General features: G+C 45.6%; 1 protein-coding gene and 1 non-coding gene across 4 annotated transcripts in view; both read left to right on the forward strand.

Moving 5' to 3' along the window:
* The window catches only part of LOC120042495 (putative oxidoreductase GLYR1), a 28,661-nt gene extending 11,619 nt beyond the window's left edge, over nt 1-17,042 (forward strand). For 2 of the 3 annotated variants that reach the window (XM_038987330.1, XM_038987337.1), the window contains 9 exons: nt 1,711-1,761; nt 5,653-5,726; nt 10,820-10,919; nt 11,166-11,276; nt 11,536-11,637; nt 12,018-12,180; nt 12,276-12,455; nt 13,314-13,438; nt 14,292-17,042. In XM_038987330.1, coding sequence (XP_038843258.1) covers nt 1,711-1,761; nt 5,653-5,726; nt 10,820-10,919; nt 11,166-11,276; nt 11,536-11,637; nt 12,018-12,180; nt 12,276-12,455; nt 13,314-13,438; nt 14,292-14,366 — 981 coding nt within the window. In that variant the 3' untranslated portion in view covers nt 14,367-17,042. The remainder of the gene's footprint in view (nt 1-1,710; nt 1,762-5,652; nt 5,727-10,819; nt 10,920-11,165; nt 11,277-11,535; nt 11,638-12,017; nt 12,181-12,275; nt 12,456-13,313; nt 13,439-14,291) is intronic. The other variant, XM_038987343.1, reaches the window with a different exon arrangement.
* Nucleotides 5,851-5,934, forward strand: LOC120045234. The gene has a single exon (XR_005476665.1). It is a non-coding gene; the product is annotated as a small nucleolar RNA SNORD35 (small nucleolar RNA).
* Nucleotides 17,043-17,326: the final 284 nt, after the last annotated feature.

A 17,326-nucleotide genomic window follows, 5' to 3' on the forward strand; every position in this document is an offset into this window, starting at 1 on the left:
GAAATCTATTGTTTGTAGAGCTCCCTTCTCTTGCCTCCCTTCTCCCTATCCTGCTGCTCTTGCATGGATTTCCCTCTGAATCCTTCCTGCATCCCAGATGGCACCCTATTCCCTGTATAGTGCACTACTTTTGACCAGAGTCCAAAACCCTATACCCTATATAGTTCACTACTTATTCAGGCAACACTATGCACTCTGAGTTCCATAATTCCCTGCCTTATTTTCGACACATGGCGAGCCACAGCCCTGAAGGTGTAACTGTTAAAGTATAGCACCGCGTTGTCAGTCTGATAACTCCAGTAGTACAGTTGTAACTGCTATTACCTGCATGTTACAGTTATCTAATCACACACCAGAAATGACTAGTACAGCACAAACCGCCAAACTCTACGGAACAAACTGAAAATACTTTCCAATGACTAAAACCAAATAGAAACGTGATAATGGACCTACATTCATACAGTTTATTGACTGTGTCCTTGTTGCTAATAATCATTTGAAATAAAAGCTAGACAGTCAGGAAGCATCAAATTCCCCAAAAAACGATGGATAGTGGACTATTTTGACACATTTTGACAGAGGATAATTAATCCATTTTCATTGCGGCCCTCCGGGACTCGTGGAGGATTGAATGCGGCCCCTGGGCAAAGTGAGTTTGACACCGCTGCTCTAGTCACACACACAAAGACTATGTATATTGTCTGAGGGAGATTCAGAGTGAATATACACAAACTCAAGTGGACGCTCCATAACACAGCTTCGGTGGAAAGTTAGCGACTCTGTATGTGTATAAAACAATTTTTTTTTTAATTATATTTTTTACATATAAATCCCCCTCTCATTTTCTACTTCCTCCTAGAATTGGATGAATCAACTCGACACTGCATTTGTGAATCACACAGTCCTCGTCTGTGTTACCAAAGCAGGCCTAGCAGCCTGCTACAAACCCTAGCTAGCGTTAGCTTAGCCGTTCAACGACAACACCAGAACTAGGAATAAAAAAGTGTCTCTGTTCAGTCAGTGAGTGAATCCCAAATGGCCAATTTGGGCCCTGGTCACCAGTAGTGCACTATAAAGGGAATAGGGCCCTGGTCACCAGTAGTGCACTATAAAGGGAATAGGGCCCTGGTCACCAGTAGTGCACTATAAAGGGAATAGGGCCCTGGTCACCAGTAGTGCACTATAAAGGGAATAGGGCCCTGGTCACCAGTAGTGCACTATAAAGGGAATAGGGCCCTGGTCACCAGTAGTGCACTATAAAGGGAATAGGGCCCTGGTCACCAGTAGTGCACTATAAAGGGAATAGGGCCCTGGTCACCAGTAGTGCACTATAAAGGGAATAGGGCCCTGGTCACCAGTAGTGCACTATAAAGGGAATAGGGCCCTGGTCACCAGTAGTGCACTATAAAGGGAATAGGGCCCTGGTCACCAGTAGTGCACTATAAAGGGAATAGGGCCCTGGTCACCAGTAGTGCACTATAAAGGGAATAGGGCCCTGGTCACCAGTAGTGCACTATAAAGGGAATAGGGCCCTGGTCACCAGTAGTGCACTATAAAGGGAATAGGGCCCTGGTCACCAGTAGTGCACTATAAAGGGAATAGAGTGGTGGTTTGGGATGCATCCAGTGTGGTGGTTTTAGGAGGATGTTAGCAGCACTGTTTGTGTGTAAACTAATGTGTGTCCCTTGAACCTTTTCTCTCCCTCCTCAGCCTGCCTCATCCATGGAGCCTATCAGTAAACGCCTGAAGATCGTTGAGGAGGTGAGCAAGCAGTCTGTCTCAAACGGATCCCTGTAACTAGGGCCCTGTGTAGCAGTCTGTCTCAAACGGATCCCTGTAACTAGGGCCCTGTGTAGCAGTCTGTCTCAAACGGATCCCTGTAACTAGGGCCCTGTGTAGCAGTCTGTCTCAAACGGACCCCTGTAACTAGGGCCCTGTGTAGCAGTCTGTCTCAAACGGATCCCTGTAACTAGGGCCCTGTGTAGCAGTCTGTCTCAAACGGATCCCTGTAACTAGGGCCCTGTGTAGCAGTCTGTCTCAAACGGATCCCTGTAACTAGGGCCCTGTGTAGCAGTCTGTCTCAAACGGATCCCTGTAACTAGGGCCCTGTGTAGCAGTCTGTCTCAAACGGATCCCTGTAACTAGGGCCCTGTGTAGCAGTCTGTCTCAAACGGATCCCTGTAACTAGGGCCCTGTGTAGCAGTCTGTCTCAAACGGACCCCTGTAACTAGGGCCCTGTGTAGCAGTCTGTCTCAAACGGATCCCTGTAACTAGGGCCCTGTGTAGCAGTCTGTCTCAAACGGATCCCTGTAACTAGGGCCCTGTGTAGCAGTCTGTCTCAAACGGATCCCTGTAACTAGGGCCCTGTGTAGCAGTCTGTCTCAAACGGATCCCTGTAACTAGGGCCCTGTGTAGCAGTCTGTCTCAAACGGATCCCTGTAACTAGGGCCCTGTGTAGCAGTCTGTCTCAAACGGATCCCTGTAACTAGGGCCCTGTGTAGCAGTCTGTCTCAAACGGATCCCTGTAACTAGGGCCCTGTGTAGCAGTCTGTCTCAAACGGATCCCTGTAACTAGGGCCCTGTGTAGCAGTCTGTCTCAAACGGATCCCTGTAACTAGGGCCCTGTGTAGCAGTCTGTCTCAAACGGATCCCTGTAACTAGGGCCCTGTGTAGCAGTCTGTCTCAAACGGATCCCTGTAACTAGGGCCCTGTGTAGCAGTCTGTCTCAAACGGATCCCTGTAACTAGGGCCCTGTGTAGCAGTCTGTCTCAAACGGATCCCTGTAACTAGGGCCCTGTGTAGCAGTCTGTCTCAAACGGATCCCTGTGACTAGGGCCCTGTGTAGCAGTCTGTCTCAAACGGATCCCTGTAACTAGGGCCCTGTGTAGCAGTCTGTCTCAAACGGATCCCTGTAACTAGGGCCCTGTGTAGCAGTCTGTCTCAAACGGATCCCTGTAACTAGGGCCCTGTGTAGCAGTCTGTCTCAAACGGATCCCTGTAACTAGGGCCCTGTGTAGCAGTCTGTCTCAAACGGATCCCTGTGACTAGGGCCCTGTGTAGCAGTCTGTCTCAAACGGATCCCTGTAACTAGGGCCCTGTGTTTGGCACGACTTCTTTTCCACCCCACATTTTGACTGAATTGAGGAACTGCTTTAACCTTTGGTCATTCTGGTCAAAAGTAGTTCACTACATAGGGAATAGGGTGCCATTTGTGACAGTCTTAATGCTTGACATCTTCACTCACTCACCCTCAGTACCATTCTCTATTTGCTGTCTGAGTCTACTTTGGCCTTAGGAAGCAGTGACTTGGACCCAATAAGCGGCCGCTGGAGGCGTATGTTATGTAGGGGTACAGCTGTATGTTATGTAGGGGTACAGCTGTATGTTATGTAGGGGTACAGCTGTATGTTATGTAGGGGTACAGCTGTATGTTATGTAGGGGTACAGCTGTATGTTATGTAGGGGTACAGCTGTATGTTATGTAGGGGTACAGCTGTATGTTATGTAGGGGTACAGCTGTATGTTATGTAGGGGTACAGCTGTATGTTATGTAGGGGTACAGCTGTATGTTATGTAGGGGTACAGCTGTATGTTATGTAGGGGTACAGCTGTATGTTATGTAGGGGTACAGCTGTATGTTATGTAGGGGTACAGCTGTATGTTATGTAGGGGTACAGCTGTGTGTTATGTAGGGGTACAGCTGTATGTTATGTAGGGGTACAGCTGGAGGCGTATGTTATGTAGGGGTACCGCTGTATGTTATGTAGGGGTACAGCTGGAGGCGTATGTTATGTAGGGGTACAGCTGTATGTTATGTAGGGGTACAGCTGTATGTTATGTAGGGGTACAGCTGTGTGTTATGTAGGGGTACAGCTGTGTGTTATGTAGGGGTACAGCTGTGTGTTATGTAGGGGTACAGCTGTGTGTTATGTAGGGGTACAGCTGTGTGTTATGTAGGGGTACAGCTGTGTGTTATGTAGGGGTACAGCTGTATGTTATGTAGGGGTACAGCTGTATGTTATGTAGGGGTACAGCTGTATGTTATGTAGGGGTACAGCTGTATGTTATGTAGGGGTACAGCTGTATGTTATGTAGGGGTACAGCTGTATGTTATGTAGGGGTACAGCTGGAGGCGTATGTTATGTAGGGGTACCGCTGTGTGTTATGTAGGGGTACAGCTGTATGTTATGTAGGGGTACCGCTGTATGTTATGTAGGGGTACAGCTGGAGGCGTATGTTATGTAGGGGTACAGCTGTATGTTATGTAGGGGTACAGCTGTGTGTTATGTAGGGGTACAGCTGTATGTTATGTAGGGGTACAGCTGTATGTTATGTAGGGGTACAGCTGTATGTTATGTAGGGGTACAGCTGTGTGTTATGTAGGGGTACAGCTGTGTGTTATGTAGGGGTACAGCTGTGTGTTATGTAGGGGTACAGCTGTATGTTATGTAGGGGTACAGCTGGAGGCGTATGTTATGTAGGGGTACAGCTGTATGTTATGTAGGGGTACAGCTGTATGTTATGTAGGGGTACAGCTGTATGTTATGTAGGGGTACAGCTGTATGTTATGTAGGGGTACAGCTGTATGTTATGTAGGGGTACAGCTGTATGTTATGTAGGGGTACAGCTGTATGTTATGTAGGGGTACAGCTGGAGGCGTATGTTATGTAGGGGTACAGCTGTATGTTATGTAGGGGTACAGCTGTATGTTATGTAGGGGTACAGCTGTATGTTATGTAGGGGTACAGCTGGAGGCGTATGTTATGTAGGGGTACAGCTGTATGTTATGTAGGGGTACAGCTGTGTGTTATGTAGGGGTACCGCTGTATGTTATGTAGGGGTACCGCTGTATGTTATGTAGGGGTACAGCTGGAGGCGTATGTTATGTAGGGGTACAGCTGTATGTTATGTAGGGGTACAGCTGTATGTTATGTAGGGGTACAGCTGTGTGTTATGTAGGGGTACAGCTGTGTGTTATGTAGGGGTACAGCTGTGTGTTATGTAGGGGTACAGCTGTGTGTTATGTAGGGGTACAGCTGTGTGTTATGTAGGGGTACAGCTGTGTGTTATGTAGGGGTACAGCTGTATGTTATGTAGGGGTACAGCTGGAGGCGTATGTTATGTAGGGGTACAGCTGGAGGCGTATGTTATGTAGGGGTACAGCTGGAGGCGTATGTAGGGGTACAGCTGTATGTTTTGTAGGGGTACAGCTGGAGGCGTATGTTATGTAGGGGTACAGCTGTATGTTATGTAGGGGTACAGCTGGAGGCGTATGTTATGTAGGGGTACACCTGTATGTTATGTAGGGGTACAGCTGTATGTTATGTAGGGGTACAGCTGGAGGCGTATGTTATGTAGGTTTTGCATGTGGGTTTCAGACGTGTGTGTGTATATATTTATCACATGTATGTATGTCATTGGTTTCAGTCTTAACTCTGAGGAAGACTATTTAAACCACAGAGCCCCATGGTGCTTCCTACATGACACACATTACTAAATGGCATTTATTTTCATACAAACAGCAAGTACTAGATCAAATATTCCAAAAACAAGTCATCCCCACTAGATACAGTATGTTTGTACTCCTCTGTGGTCGGGAACTCTGGATGCGCGTGTTAAAATGATCGTGTTTGGTTGTTTTGGTCTGTACAGGACACGAGGTCAACGTCTATCCAAGCTGCAGACAGCACCGCCATCAACGGCAGTATTACTCCCACAGACAAACGGTAGGAGATACTGTAATTATATGTATGTAACTGTATTATCACCATGTCTCTCCTATATTTCATCAGTAGTACAGGCTGTTCACTCTGCGTGTAATAACAGGTCATGGAATATAATCAGCTCTCCTGCAAGTGATGTTTTTCTCACGATGGTCTTCCAAGCCGTTGTGGCTTTGAGGAAACTGCCTGTAGGCAACTCTGATGCAGTGTAACTTGATGATGGAGCGGCGTGTTGGTCACTGGCTGCACCCATATAGTAGACCAGGATCTGTATTTACACACTGCTGATATGGCCTCAGATTTCCCTTTTACATTACATGGACAGTGGGGACCTGATCCTAGACCAGCTCTGACTGAATACTGGTCCTTTTAGATTACATGGACAGGGGGACCTGATCCTAGACCAGCTCTATGACTGAATACTGGTCCTTTTAGATTACATGGACAGGGGGACCTGATCCTAGACCAGCTCTGACTGAATACTGGTCCTTTTAGATTACATGGACAGGGGGGACCTGATCCTAGACCAGCTCTATGACTGAATACTGGTCCTTTTAGATTACATGGACAGGGGGTGTTAAGTTCATGTTTTAAGTATCCCTATACTCCTGTTATTACGGGGCTATCACGGAGTCAAGAGTGCGCATGCGCTGGAAGTCTGTTCGTTGTTGGACCTAGCCTGGAGTGGAATGGCTACCTTGTAGTGTGTTCATATAGTAGAGTAAACTTTGTTAAACTGGAACCTTGTCGTTGTGTCATTTCGAGTTAACATTGGTAGCAGACGATGGCTTCTAACTACAACGTGCCACCTCGCTTCGACGAGAAGAGGTCGTACGAAAGTTGGAAAAATGAACTGGGAATCTGGACACGCGTTACTAATCTGGACGCAAAAAAGCAAGCACTTGCGGTGGTATTATCGCTCGAGGGAAGAGCGAGAGATACAGCACTGGAGATATCCGTTGAGGATTTGAACAAGGATGACGGTATGGGAACTTTGATCACAGCACTGGATTCTGTATTTCTTAAAGAAGAGAAAGACCGTGCCTACGAGGCATATTCAAACTTTGACAGTGTTACGAGAGATATTTCGGTTGCAATGGCAGACTACATCATTGATTTCGAACAGAGGTACAATAGAATGCGCAAGTACGACATGGTTCTCCCAGATGCAGTGTTAGGGTTCAAGTTGCTAGGTACTGCCTGTCTAGATGGTAGGGAGAAACAGTTGGCTTTGACTGCTTGTACTGTGCTGACTTTTGCATCTATGAAGTCGGCACTAAAAAGAATATTTGGTGAAAAGACGTCTGTCGCGCCAATAACAGATGGAATGCAAGTGAGTGACGCAGCATATTACACCGAGCAGCACAGAAAAGGCGCCAAAAAGTCACGTTCTCAAGATAACCAGAAGAGGGCGCCATTTCCCGGCACAAATCCACTGGACACATATGGAAGGAGATCGAAATGTGCTATTTGTCAAAGCACTTACCATTGGGTTAAAGACTGTCCTCATAAAAATGAACAAGTTAAACTAACAGAGGAAAATGTAAACACAGAGATAGAGCAGTGTAACATTACACTGTTTTCAAATGAATCTGCTTCTGATACTGAGATTTTTATAGTTGAATCCTTAGGATCTGCTGTGATTGATACTGCATGTACACGGACAGTGTGTGGTGCAAAATGGCTTGATAGCTATGTCAGTGAACTAAATATGAAGGAAGTACAAAATATGATTGACACACCAAGCAGCAGAGCTTTCAAATTTGGAGACGGGAGAATTGTCCATTCTACCAAGAGAGTTAAGATACCAGCAAAAATTGGTCAGACTAAGTGTCACATTGAAACAGAGGTGGTCCCTACAGATATCCCCTTACTATTAAGCAAAGCTTCCCTCAAGAAGGCAGAGGCTGTACTAGACATAAAAAATGACAAGGCAGTGATGTTTAAACAACCAGTGACTCTTGAACTTACTACCTCAGGCCACTATTGTGTAAACATTTTAGACAAAGACATCACACAGTGTCCATGCAAAAATGAGATTCTGACTGACACAGAGCACATGAAGATTCTGACAGTCACAGAGAACATGAGCACTAAAGAAAAACACAAAGTATTGTTAAAGCTTTACAAACAGTTTGGACATGATACAGTTAACAGACTTCAAAAGTTACTCAGCAGTTCAGGGAATAATGATGATGAGAAGTACGAGTCTGGAGACAAAGTGTACTACAAACGAGTTGACTGTCAAGAGTGGAAAGGACCGGGAGTAGTCATTGGTCAAGATGGTGTGGTGATATTTGTGAGGCACGGAGGCATGATTGTCAGGGTGCATCACTCAAGATTGCGGAAAGTAAATGATCAACAAGATAGAGGGGCTGTTGCTGAGAATCAGTCTCCTAATGAAAATGACAAAAAGGACACAGTAACAGACACAAACCTACCAGATGTCGCATCCAATGATATGGACACCGAAACTGACATAGGAAATGGAGCAGAGACCTTCAACCATGCCACAGGTAATACTGTTGAGCGTTCAAATGAGGAAAACATTCAACAGCCACATGTGTTAAGAGAACATGGTTGTTCCAATCTGAAAACTGGACAACCTGTTAAATACACGGACAGAGAAAGTGGTATTCCACATACAGCAACCGTCATTGGACGAGCAGGAAAAGCAAAACACAAGAACTGGTACAACTTGCAGTGCTCTGAACCAGCTACACTTTCTGGTACAACAGGGTCAGCTGACCTGCCACTTGTAGATAATATCAGAATTGAACCAATGGAAAATCGAGAAAAACAGAATGACATTCAAAATGATGATGTACTTGAAACAAAGGACGTGTCATTTGACTCAGCTAAGCTAGATGAGCTCAGTAATTGGAGGAAAAATGGAGTGTTTGAGGAAGTCAAAGACATTGGCCAAAAGTGCGTCTCAACAAGGTGGGTGTGTACCCTTAAAGAATCCTTAACTGGAATAGTGCCCAAAGCACGTCTAGTGGCTAGAGTTTTTGAGGAGCTGGCTGCTAAAGAACTCCCAAAAGACTCACCGACATGGGCCTCAGAGTCACTCAGATTGCTGATGTCAGTGATCTGCCAGAAAAAATGGAAACTTAATTCCATAGACATCAAATCTGGATTTTTGCAGGGAACAGAGCTGTCAAGGGACATTCACATCCGACCTCCGCCCGAAGCTAAAAGTGAAGGAACACTGTGGAAACTAAAAAAGTGTGTGTATGGACTGGCAGATGGATCACTACTGGTACAACAAAGTCAAGGCAACAATGCTGAATACAGGTGGAAAAATGTCACAAGTGGATCCTGCAGTCTTCTATTGGCTTGATCAAGACTGCAATGTGACTGGAGTACTTGCCTGTCATGTTGATGACTTTATCTGGGGTGGCTCACAGACCTTTGCTTCAACTGTGATTCCACACCTCAAAGCTGTTTTCTAGGTTGGCCGTGAGGAGCATGATCATTTTTGTTATGTTGGCATAGAGTTTATTACAGTTGATGGAAAAATACTGATGCAACAGGAGAGCTATATCAAGAATCTTCAACCTATCCACATGGATTCTTCAAGAGCCGTACAAAGGAATTCCCCTCTGTGGAATTGAAGCTGGTCAATTGAGGTCAAAGATGGGACAAATTTTATGGGCTGCGAGACAGAGTAGACCTGGTTTGATGGTTGCAACTTGGCATCTAACACAAAACACGCCACTGTACAAACCATTCATGAGGCAAACAAAGTTGTTCGTAAACTGGAATCACAACAAGTGACGTTAAAGTTTCAGCATGTTGGAAAAGATGACTCTTTGAAACTAGTTGTCTTCAGTGATGCTTCGCTAGGTTATCACTGGTGGGACAAAACGGCACTTCCTACCTGTAGTTTGTGTCACTGACAACTACTCATTAGTTGATGCTGTGAAGTCAACCAAGTCTGTCACAGAGAAAAGACTTTGAGATTAGCAGCATCAAGGAACTTATTCAAGCACAGAGAATCCAGCGGATTCTGTGGTCGACCACAAAGGAACAGCTTGCTGACTGTCTGACTAAAAAGGGAGCATCCGGTCTTGTGCTCCTACAGGCTCTCGCTCCTACAGGCTCTCAGTAATGGAAAGTGGCAGCCTGTAACACAACCCATTTGTAATGGGGATCTTGAATAATACTTGGACCTTTAATTATGTTGTTGATGTTTTATTTGTCTTTAAAGAAAAGGGGGAGATTGTTAAGTTCATGTTTTAAGTATCCCTATACTCCTGTTATTACGGGGCTATCACGGAGTCAAGAGTGCGCATGCGCTGGAAGTCTGTTCGTTGTTGGACCTAGCCTGGAGTGGAATGGCTACCTTGTAGTGTGTTCATATAGTAGAGTAAACTTTGTTAAACTGGAACCTTGTCGTTGTGTCATTTCGAGTTAACAGGGGGGACCTGATCCTAGACCAGCTCTATGACTGAATACTGGTCCTTTTAGATTACATGGACAGTGGGGACCTGATCCTAGACCAGCTCTATGACTGAATACTGGTCCTTTTAGATTACATGGACAGGGGGGACCTGATCCTAGACCAGCTCTATGACTGAATACTGGTCCTTTTAGATTACATGGACAGGGGGGACCTGATCCTAGACCAGCTCTATGACTGAATACTGGTCCTTTTAGATTACATGGACAGGGGGACCTGATCCTAGACCAGCTCTATGACTCTGAATACTGGTCCTTTTAGATTACATGGACAGGGGGGGACCTGATCCTAGACCAGCTCTATGACTGAATACTGGTCCTTTTAGATTACATGGACAGGGGGGACCTGATCCTAGACCAGCTCTATGACTGAATACTGGTCCTTTTAGATTACATGGACAGGGGGGACCTGATCCTAGACCAGCTCTATGACTGAATACTGGTCCTTTTAGATTACATGGACAGGGGGGACCTGATCCTAGACCAGCTCTCCTCTGTATACTGGCCCTTTTAGATTACATGGACAGGGGGGACCCTGATCCGAGACCAGCACTCCTCTGTATACTGGCCCCAGTGTTTTTTGTCCATCTGGAAAAGGATAAAAAATGTAAACTTGTATCTTTCCTTTACAGGATAGGGTTCCTAGGGCTGGGGCTTATGGGTAGCGGAATAGTGTCCAACCTGTTGAAGATGGGTCACGTCGTCACAGTGTGGAATCGCACAGTAGAAAAGGTACCGCAAGACAACCAACACGTGAGAAAATACCACACAGAATTTACTCCTGTGATTCCATCAGAACTATTATTATTTAAACCACAGTTATTTGGTACAGTATTGTATTCTATGCAATAATTCATTTATTTATAATGTAAAGTAACAAAGTTTGGGTTTGGTGCTGATTTTGAGCTACGTCCTGTTGTGACATCCCTTCCTGTGAGCTCACTTCCTGTCTTGTTCCTGTTGTCTTCCCGCTGTCAGTGTGACCTGTTCATCCAGGAAGGGGCCAGGTTAGGGCGGACCCCAGCAGAGGTGGTCTCCATGTGTGACATCACCTTCTCCTGCGTCTCAGACCCCAAGGCTGCCAGGGATGTAAGTACTAAGGAAACGGGGACACATCTCAACAGACGATGTTTGTATGTGTGTAGTCAGGCCAGATTTCCAGGCAGATGAAGAAGAGTGAAATGTTACCACAAACAGACTGGCTGCCATGTTGCTGCAGTTAGTAAGCTTGGTGTGATAAGTATTGTAATGCCTTTTTTTGTTCTGACTGCAGTGACTAATTTATCTCACTACATATGACTCTTAATACCCCTCCCTCTCTCTCTCTCTCGTTCTCTCTCTTTGCCAGTTGGTGCTGGGTCCCAGTGGAGTGCTCCAGGGCATCAGGCCAGGGAAATGTTACGTAGAGATGTCTACCGTGGACCCAGAGACCATCACAGAGCTCTCACAGGTACACACACACACACACAGAGCTCTCACAGGTACACACACACACACACAGAGCTCTCACAGGTACACACACACACACACAGAGCTCTCACAGGTACACACACACACACACAGAGCTCTCACAGGTACACACACACACACACAGAGCTCTCACAGGTACACACACACACACACAGAGCTCTCACAGGTACACACACACACACACAGAGCTCTCACAGCTTGTGATTCCAGGTGTATGCTACTCCCACTGTCGCTAGGTCATCATCACTCTCCCATTGGGTACCGTCGTTACATCATCAATCATCTTATCCTATGCTCTCTCATTGGCTCCTCTACTGCCACACCACTGTCTGATTGGCTCCTGTCTCTGTCTGTCATTAGGTGATATCGTCGCGGGGCGGCCGCTTCCTGGAGGCTCCTGTGGCTGGAAGCCAGCAGGTGTCTAACGAGGGCATGCTGGTCATCCTAGCGGCCGGAGACAGGACGGTCTACGAAGACTGCAGCTCCTGTTTCCAGGCCATGGGCAAGACCTCATTCTTCCTAGGTAGATGGTCTGAGTTTTATGGGTGTCTTATCTCAGGGCTATCCAATGTCCTGTGTGTTATCAGGTGAAGCAGGCTAACGTGTGTGTGTTATCAGGTGAGGTGGGTAACGCAGCGAGGATGATGCTGATCCTCAACATGGTACAGGGAAGCTTCATGGCAACCATCGCCGAGGGGCTGACCCTAGCCCAGGCCACAGGCCAATCACAGCATACCTTCCTGGACATCCTGTCTCAGGGTCAGATGGCCAGCACCTTCGTGGACCAAAAATGCCAGAGTGAGTCAGAAACAAAAGCCCTGCCGAGTCAGAAACAAAAGCCCTGCCGAGTCAGAAACAAAAGCCCTGCCGAGTCAGAAACAAAAGCCCTGCCGAGTCAGAAACAAAAGCCCTGCCGAGTCAGAAACAAAAGCCCTGCCGAGTCAGAAACAAAAGCCCTGCCGAGTCAGAAACAAAAGCCCTGCCGAGTCAGAAACAAAAGCCCTGCCGAGTCAGTCAGCAGAAAATACACTGTCTTCCAAATATTTTCTACATAGTACATTACTTTAGACCAGGGCCCTATTCCCTATATAGTGCACTACTTTAGACCAGGGCCCTATTCCCTACATAGTGCACTACTTTAGACCAGGGCCCTATTCCCTATATAGTGCACTGCTTTAGACCAGGGGCAAATTGGAAACTCAAAGCATAGTGAATTCAACACTTGCACAAGCAACGTGCTAGAGGTGTCACTACAGACCCTGGTTCAATCCCGGGCTGTATCACAACCAACCGTGATCGGGAGTCTCATAGGGTGGCGCTCAATTGGCCCAGCTTCGTCCGGGTTAAGGGAGGGTTTGGCCAGGGTAGGCAGTCATTGAAAATAAGAATTTGTTCTTAACTGACTTGCCTAGTTAAATAAAGGTAAAATACATTTTTTAAAACCTGTCTTGTTTGGGGCAGATGTTATCCCTAAAAGCATGACTCGTTTAGTAAAAGATGTGGCAGTATTAATGGATACAGAAGTTCCCCTGATTGTTACATGTTCATGTTGTAATACCTTCTTCGTCTATGATTTAAACTATTCAAAATGCTACATTTGTTTCATTACATCTCTCCACTGGTAATGATGAGGTCTTTCCCCCTGGATCTTTCCAGATATCCTACAGGGCAACTTCAAACCAGACTACTATTTGAAACACATTCAGAAGGATCTGAGGCTAGCCATCTCCATGGGCGACACAGCCAATCACCCGACCCCTATGGCTGCAGCAGCCAATGAGGTAAGACGTTGTTGGATTGACACACACAAAATGGCCGCCAATGAGATTCCAAATGGCATTGGGGGTAGATCTTAACTGTTTCAAACGGAATAAATGTCCACATACCCATAGACATTTTACCCATATTGTTAGCCCAGCACCTACAGTATATAAAATGGGATATACGTATTCTACATAAGGTATGTCAACATTACTAACTGATATATAATAACATGTTGCTGTGGGAACACGGGTTCCTAACCTGTCGCTGTGGGAACACCAGAGTGTCAGGGGTCCAGTACTTCTGGTATCGTTTCTCTGTTCACTCTTTGGGGACATACAGACACGAGGGGGGGCATACTGATACTGAGGGGGGGACATACAGACACGGGGGGGGTGCATACAGTCGCTGAGGGACACGACGCCCCTGGGACGCAGACATTGAGGGGGGGACATACAGTCGCTGAGGGACGCAGACACTGAGGGGGGGACATACAGTCGCTGAGGGACACGAAGCCCCTGGGACACAGACACTGAGGGGGGGACATACAGACACGGGGGGGGGGAGACAGACATACAGTCGCTGAGGGACACGAAGCCCCTGGGACGCAGGCACTAAGGGGGGGGACATACAGTCGCTGAGGGACGCAGACACTGATTGAAACCTCATATTTACCAGAGAAGAATCAGACTTGCCACAAGACCATCTCATGTTTTCTAATCCAGTGACATTGTTTCTTTTGGAACACCTCTCCTATTCTTTGGACCAAATTCTGTTTCCGTGAACAATAAAGTTATGTTTTGTATCACTTTATGACAACGTTACTTCTTGATACATAGTAACCATGTTTTTCTGTCTCTGTCTCATCTGTAGGTCTACAAGAGGGCTAAAGCACTGGACCAGTCAGACAACGACATGTCAGCTGTCTACAGAGCCTACATTCACTAAACCTCCCGAAGAGTCTCTCCCCGACCTGTCCTCTCCCCGACCTGTCCTCTCCCCGACCTGTCCTCTCCCCGGCCTGTCCTCTCCCCGACCCGTCCTCTCCCCGACCTCTCCTCGACCTGTCCTCTCCCCGACCTCTCCTCTCCTCTGGACCACACTTATCTTTTATAAATTTTTATTCCCATTTTATTAATTATTTTTGCCTGGCACCAGAGATATTGGTGTACTTCCCAAATGCCATCCTATTTCCTATATAGTACACTACTTTTGACCAGGGTCCATGATTTCCTCGTGAATGAAGCTGAATCCCCAACTCTGCAGAATCAGGGCCCATAGGGCTCTGGTCAGAAGTAGTGCACTACATGGGGAATAGTATGTCGTCTGGGAGGCAGCTATTCCTTCCCGGTAACGTGATGGGAACCTCTAACTAGTCCACCTGGAACATTGCACTGACTGAGGGTTCTAATGATGCTAGAAGAATGGTCCACAGAAGGTAGCTCCCCCCCCCCCCCCCCCCCCCTTCACATCTTTGCGTTTTGTTGTCGATAGTGTTGGTCAAGTTTCTGATGGTAAAGTACTGCAGGGTGTTCAGAAGAGATTTTGGGATGCGGCCCCCATTGCTGATGCACGGTAAGATGTTCAGTAGTGATTTGGAACGCGACACATTGCCCCTGTTGCTGTCGGGTGGGTTTTGAAGCTGCACGGGCCATGGATTAATTTATCACTCTTTTTCTTTCTTTGCATTTTATTTAATTCTATGTGTGAAAAATGTCATCTTTAATTAGAATGTCCAGAATTTCATCTAAACGTATAAAGCTGTTGCTATGATCTTTTAAAAAGAGGGCAAAGGCTTGAGGAGCACCAAGAGGAATAATGCCACTGCATTGCCTTAATATTGGAACCATTTGAAATCTTCTGACATGTATTTATTTATTTTTAGACGCTCTAGATCTCTCTATTCTACTTCTCTTTTGGTGCAGTTTGGCCTGGAGTTGTTTCCGTAGTTGTCTGAATCTGAACAGTGTTTGGTTTGTTGTGTTAGCCTGTTAGAGAACCTGCCACCTTAAGGTTATATTAATAAGGTTATTCTGATGCCTTGTAATACAGTAATGACTTAATCCGTCTTCTAACCGGGTTTCATCCCAAATGGCACCCTACTCCCTTTATAGTGAACTCCTTTAGACCAGAACTCTGATCAAAAGTAGTGCGCTAGATAGGGAATAGGGTTCCATTTGGACACATCCCGGGACATTAAGGTGATCATGTTAAAACCCATGCAGTGGTCTAACATTATTAAAAACAGGCAAGTTGATCACTTTTTATTGTACATGTGTGTTTTGGACCCACGTTGCTTAGCGACCTGTTTGTATTTTAACATGACTATAGATCGCTTGGCTTGATGACTTGGGTTATTGCACCACAACAGTTCCCCTTTGCAGTGGGGGATAGATTAGCCTGGGTCCCCGTCTGTTTGTGCCGTCATGCCAACTCCTTGTCATATCCAACATGTTGGGCTTGACAAGTACAGCAAGGAAGTGGGCCAAGACCACTAACAGATCTGGGATCAGACTAAGGAGGAAAGATGTATTTCTTACCAGATCAATCACCATATAGGAAACTGTCTAACTACATAATGTGCATTTCAGAAGAATCATAACCACTCCCTGAGATTCAAGGCCCAAACTAAAACCTTTTACCTTCTCCTTAAAAGGGATACCTGGCAGGGACATGAGAAGACAGGCAATTGTTACCTGAATGGCAGTGGGGGAATTTAGGCCACATAAAACATAACAAAATAATTTACTTTAAAGAGAATTAGTCACCATCGAAAGACCTCGTAACCTGCTTGAGGTGGGTTATTGTCGTGGCAAAACAAAATATTGCTCACTTTCAATAATGGTTTTATCCCTTTCTGTTTTAGTTCATTTTGATTTGAAAAAAATGTGAAACTATTCAATTCTTTGTAAAACACAATTGAACATGTATAACCTCTGATTTTGGTTGAATATCATTTTCATGTCGCAAGGTCTTGATCATCCCATTTGTAGAAGTAGATTTTCCTTTTGGCCTACAAGATGTAAATTAAGTTTTAGGGTTCATTTGTTTAAACACGGAAATAGTTTAAAGATTTAAGAAGTATGTTTTTAGTAGGAAACATTCAAACAAATGACTTGTAAATAGCCCATATTGGTTGAGTGGATGTACGCTTTCTAAATAAAGGGTAATAGAAAATACTTTTGGTTAGACTCCTCTACTGACTGTCAATCATCTGATGTGTCCCAAATGGCATCATATTCCCTATATAGTGACCCTGGACTAAAGTAGTGCACTACCCTATGGCCCGTGGTCTAAAGTAGTGCACTACCCTATGGTCCGTGGTCTAAAGTAGTGCACTACCCTATGGTCCGTGGTCTAAAGTAGTGCACTATAGGGAATAGGGTACCATATGAAACACTGTCTTAATAATACTGTAGATTGTTCTGTTCAGTGTTTGCTGTTTTAAATTAATCTCTTGTAAACATTGTCTTTACGTGGCTTATACAGGTGATGTTGAAATTACTGTTGGGCCCTTTTTTTGTGCAGGGCCAGGCAGGGACGGTGAAACTGTATGGATTTGGGATATTTATGTGAAACATCAAGGCTTTTTGTGCAGTTTATTAAATCCTCTCCTGATTTAAATTGTGTGTTATCATGAAACTCTCTTACACACACACACACAGTAGTGAACATATTTTTTTCACAAGGGAACACAGATCCAATTCAGTTGATATAGATTGCAATCAGTACTTGATTAAACAGTAGTGTAGTGTTTTGACGTCGACCGAGGGAGAAAAGCTTAGGGGCCTGCTGCCTTTCACTGAGGTATAGTAAGAACTGCCTGCTCCAACCACTCTCTTCCGCTTTTCATGGCCTGCTGCGGAAAATGGTTTAATGTGACGCAATTACATTCCCAAAGAAGGGAT

Source organism: Salvelinus namaycush, chromosome 3, assembly GCF_016432855.1.
Source record: "Salvelinus namaycush isolate Seneca chromosome 3, SaNama_1.0, whole genome shotgun sequence".
NCBI classification, from domain to species: Eukaryota; Metazoa; Chordata; class Actinopteri; order Salmoniformes; family Salmonidae; genus Salvelinus; species Salvelinus namaycush.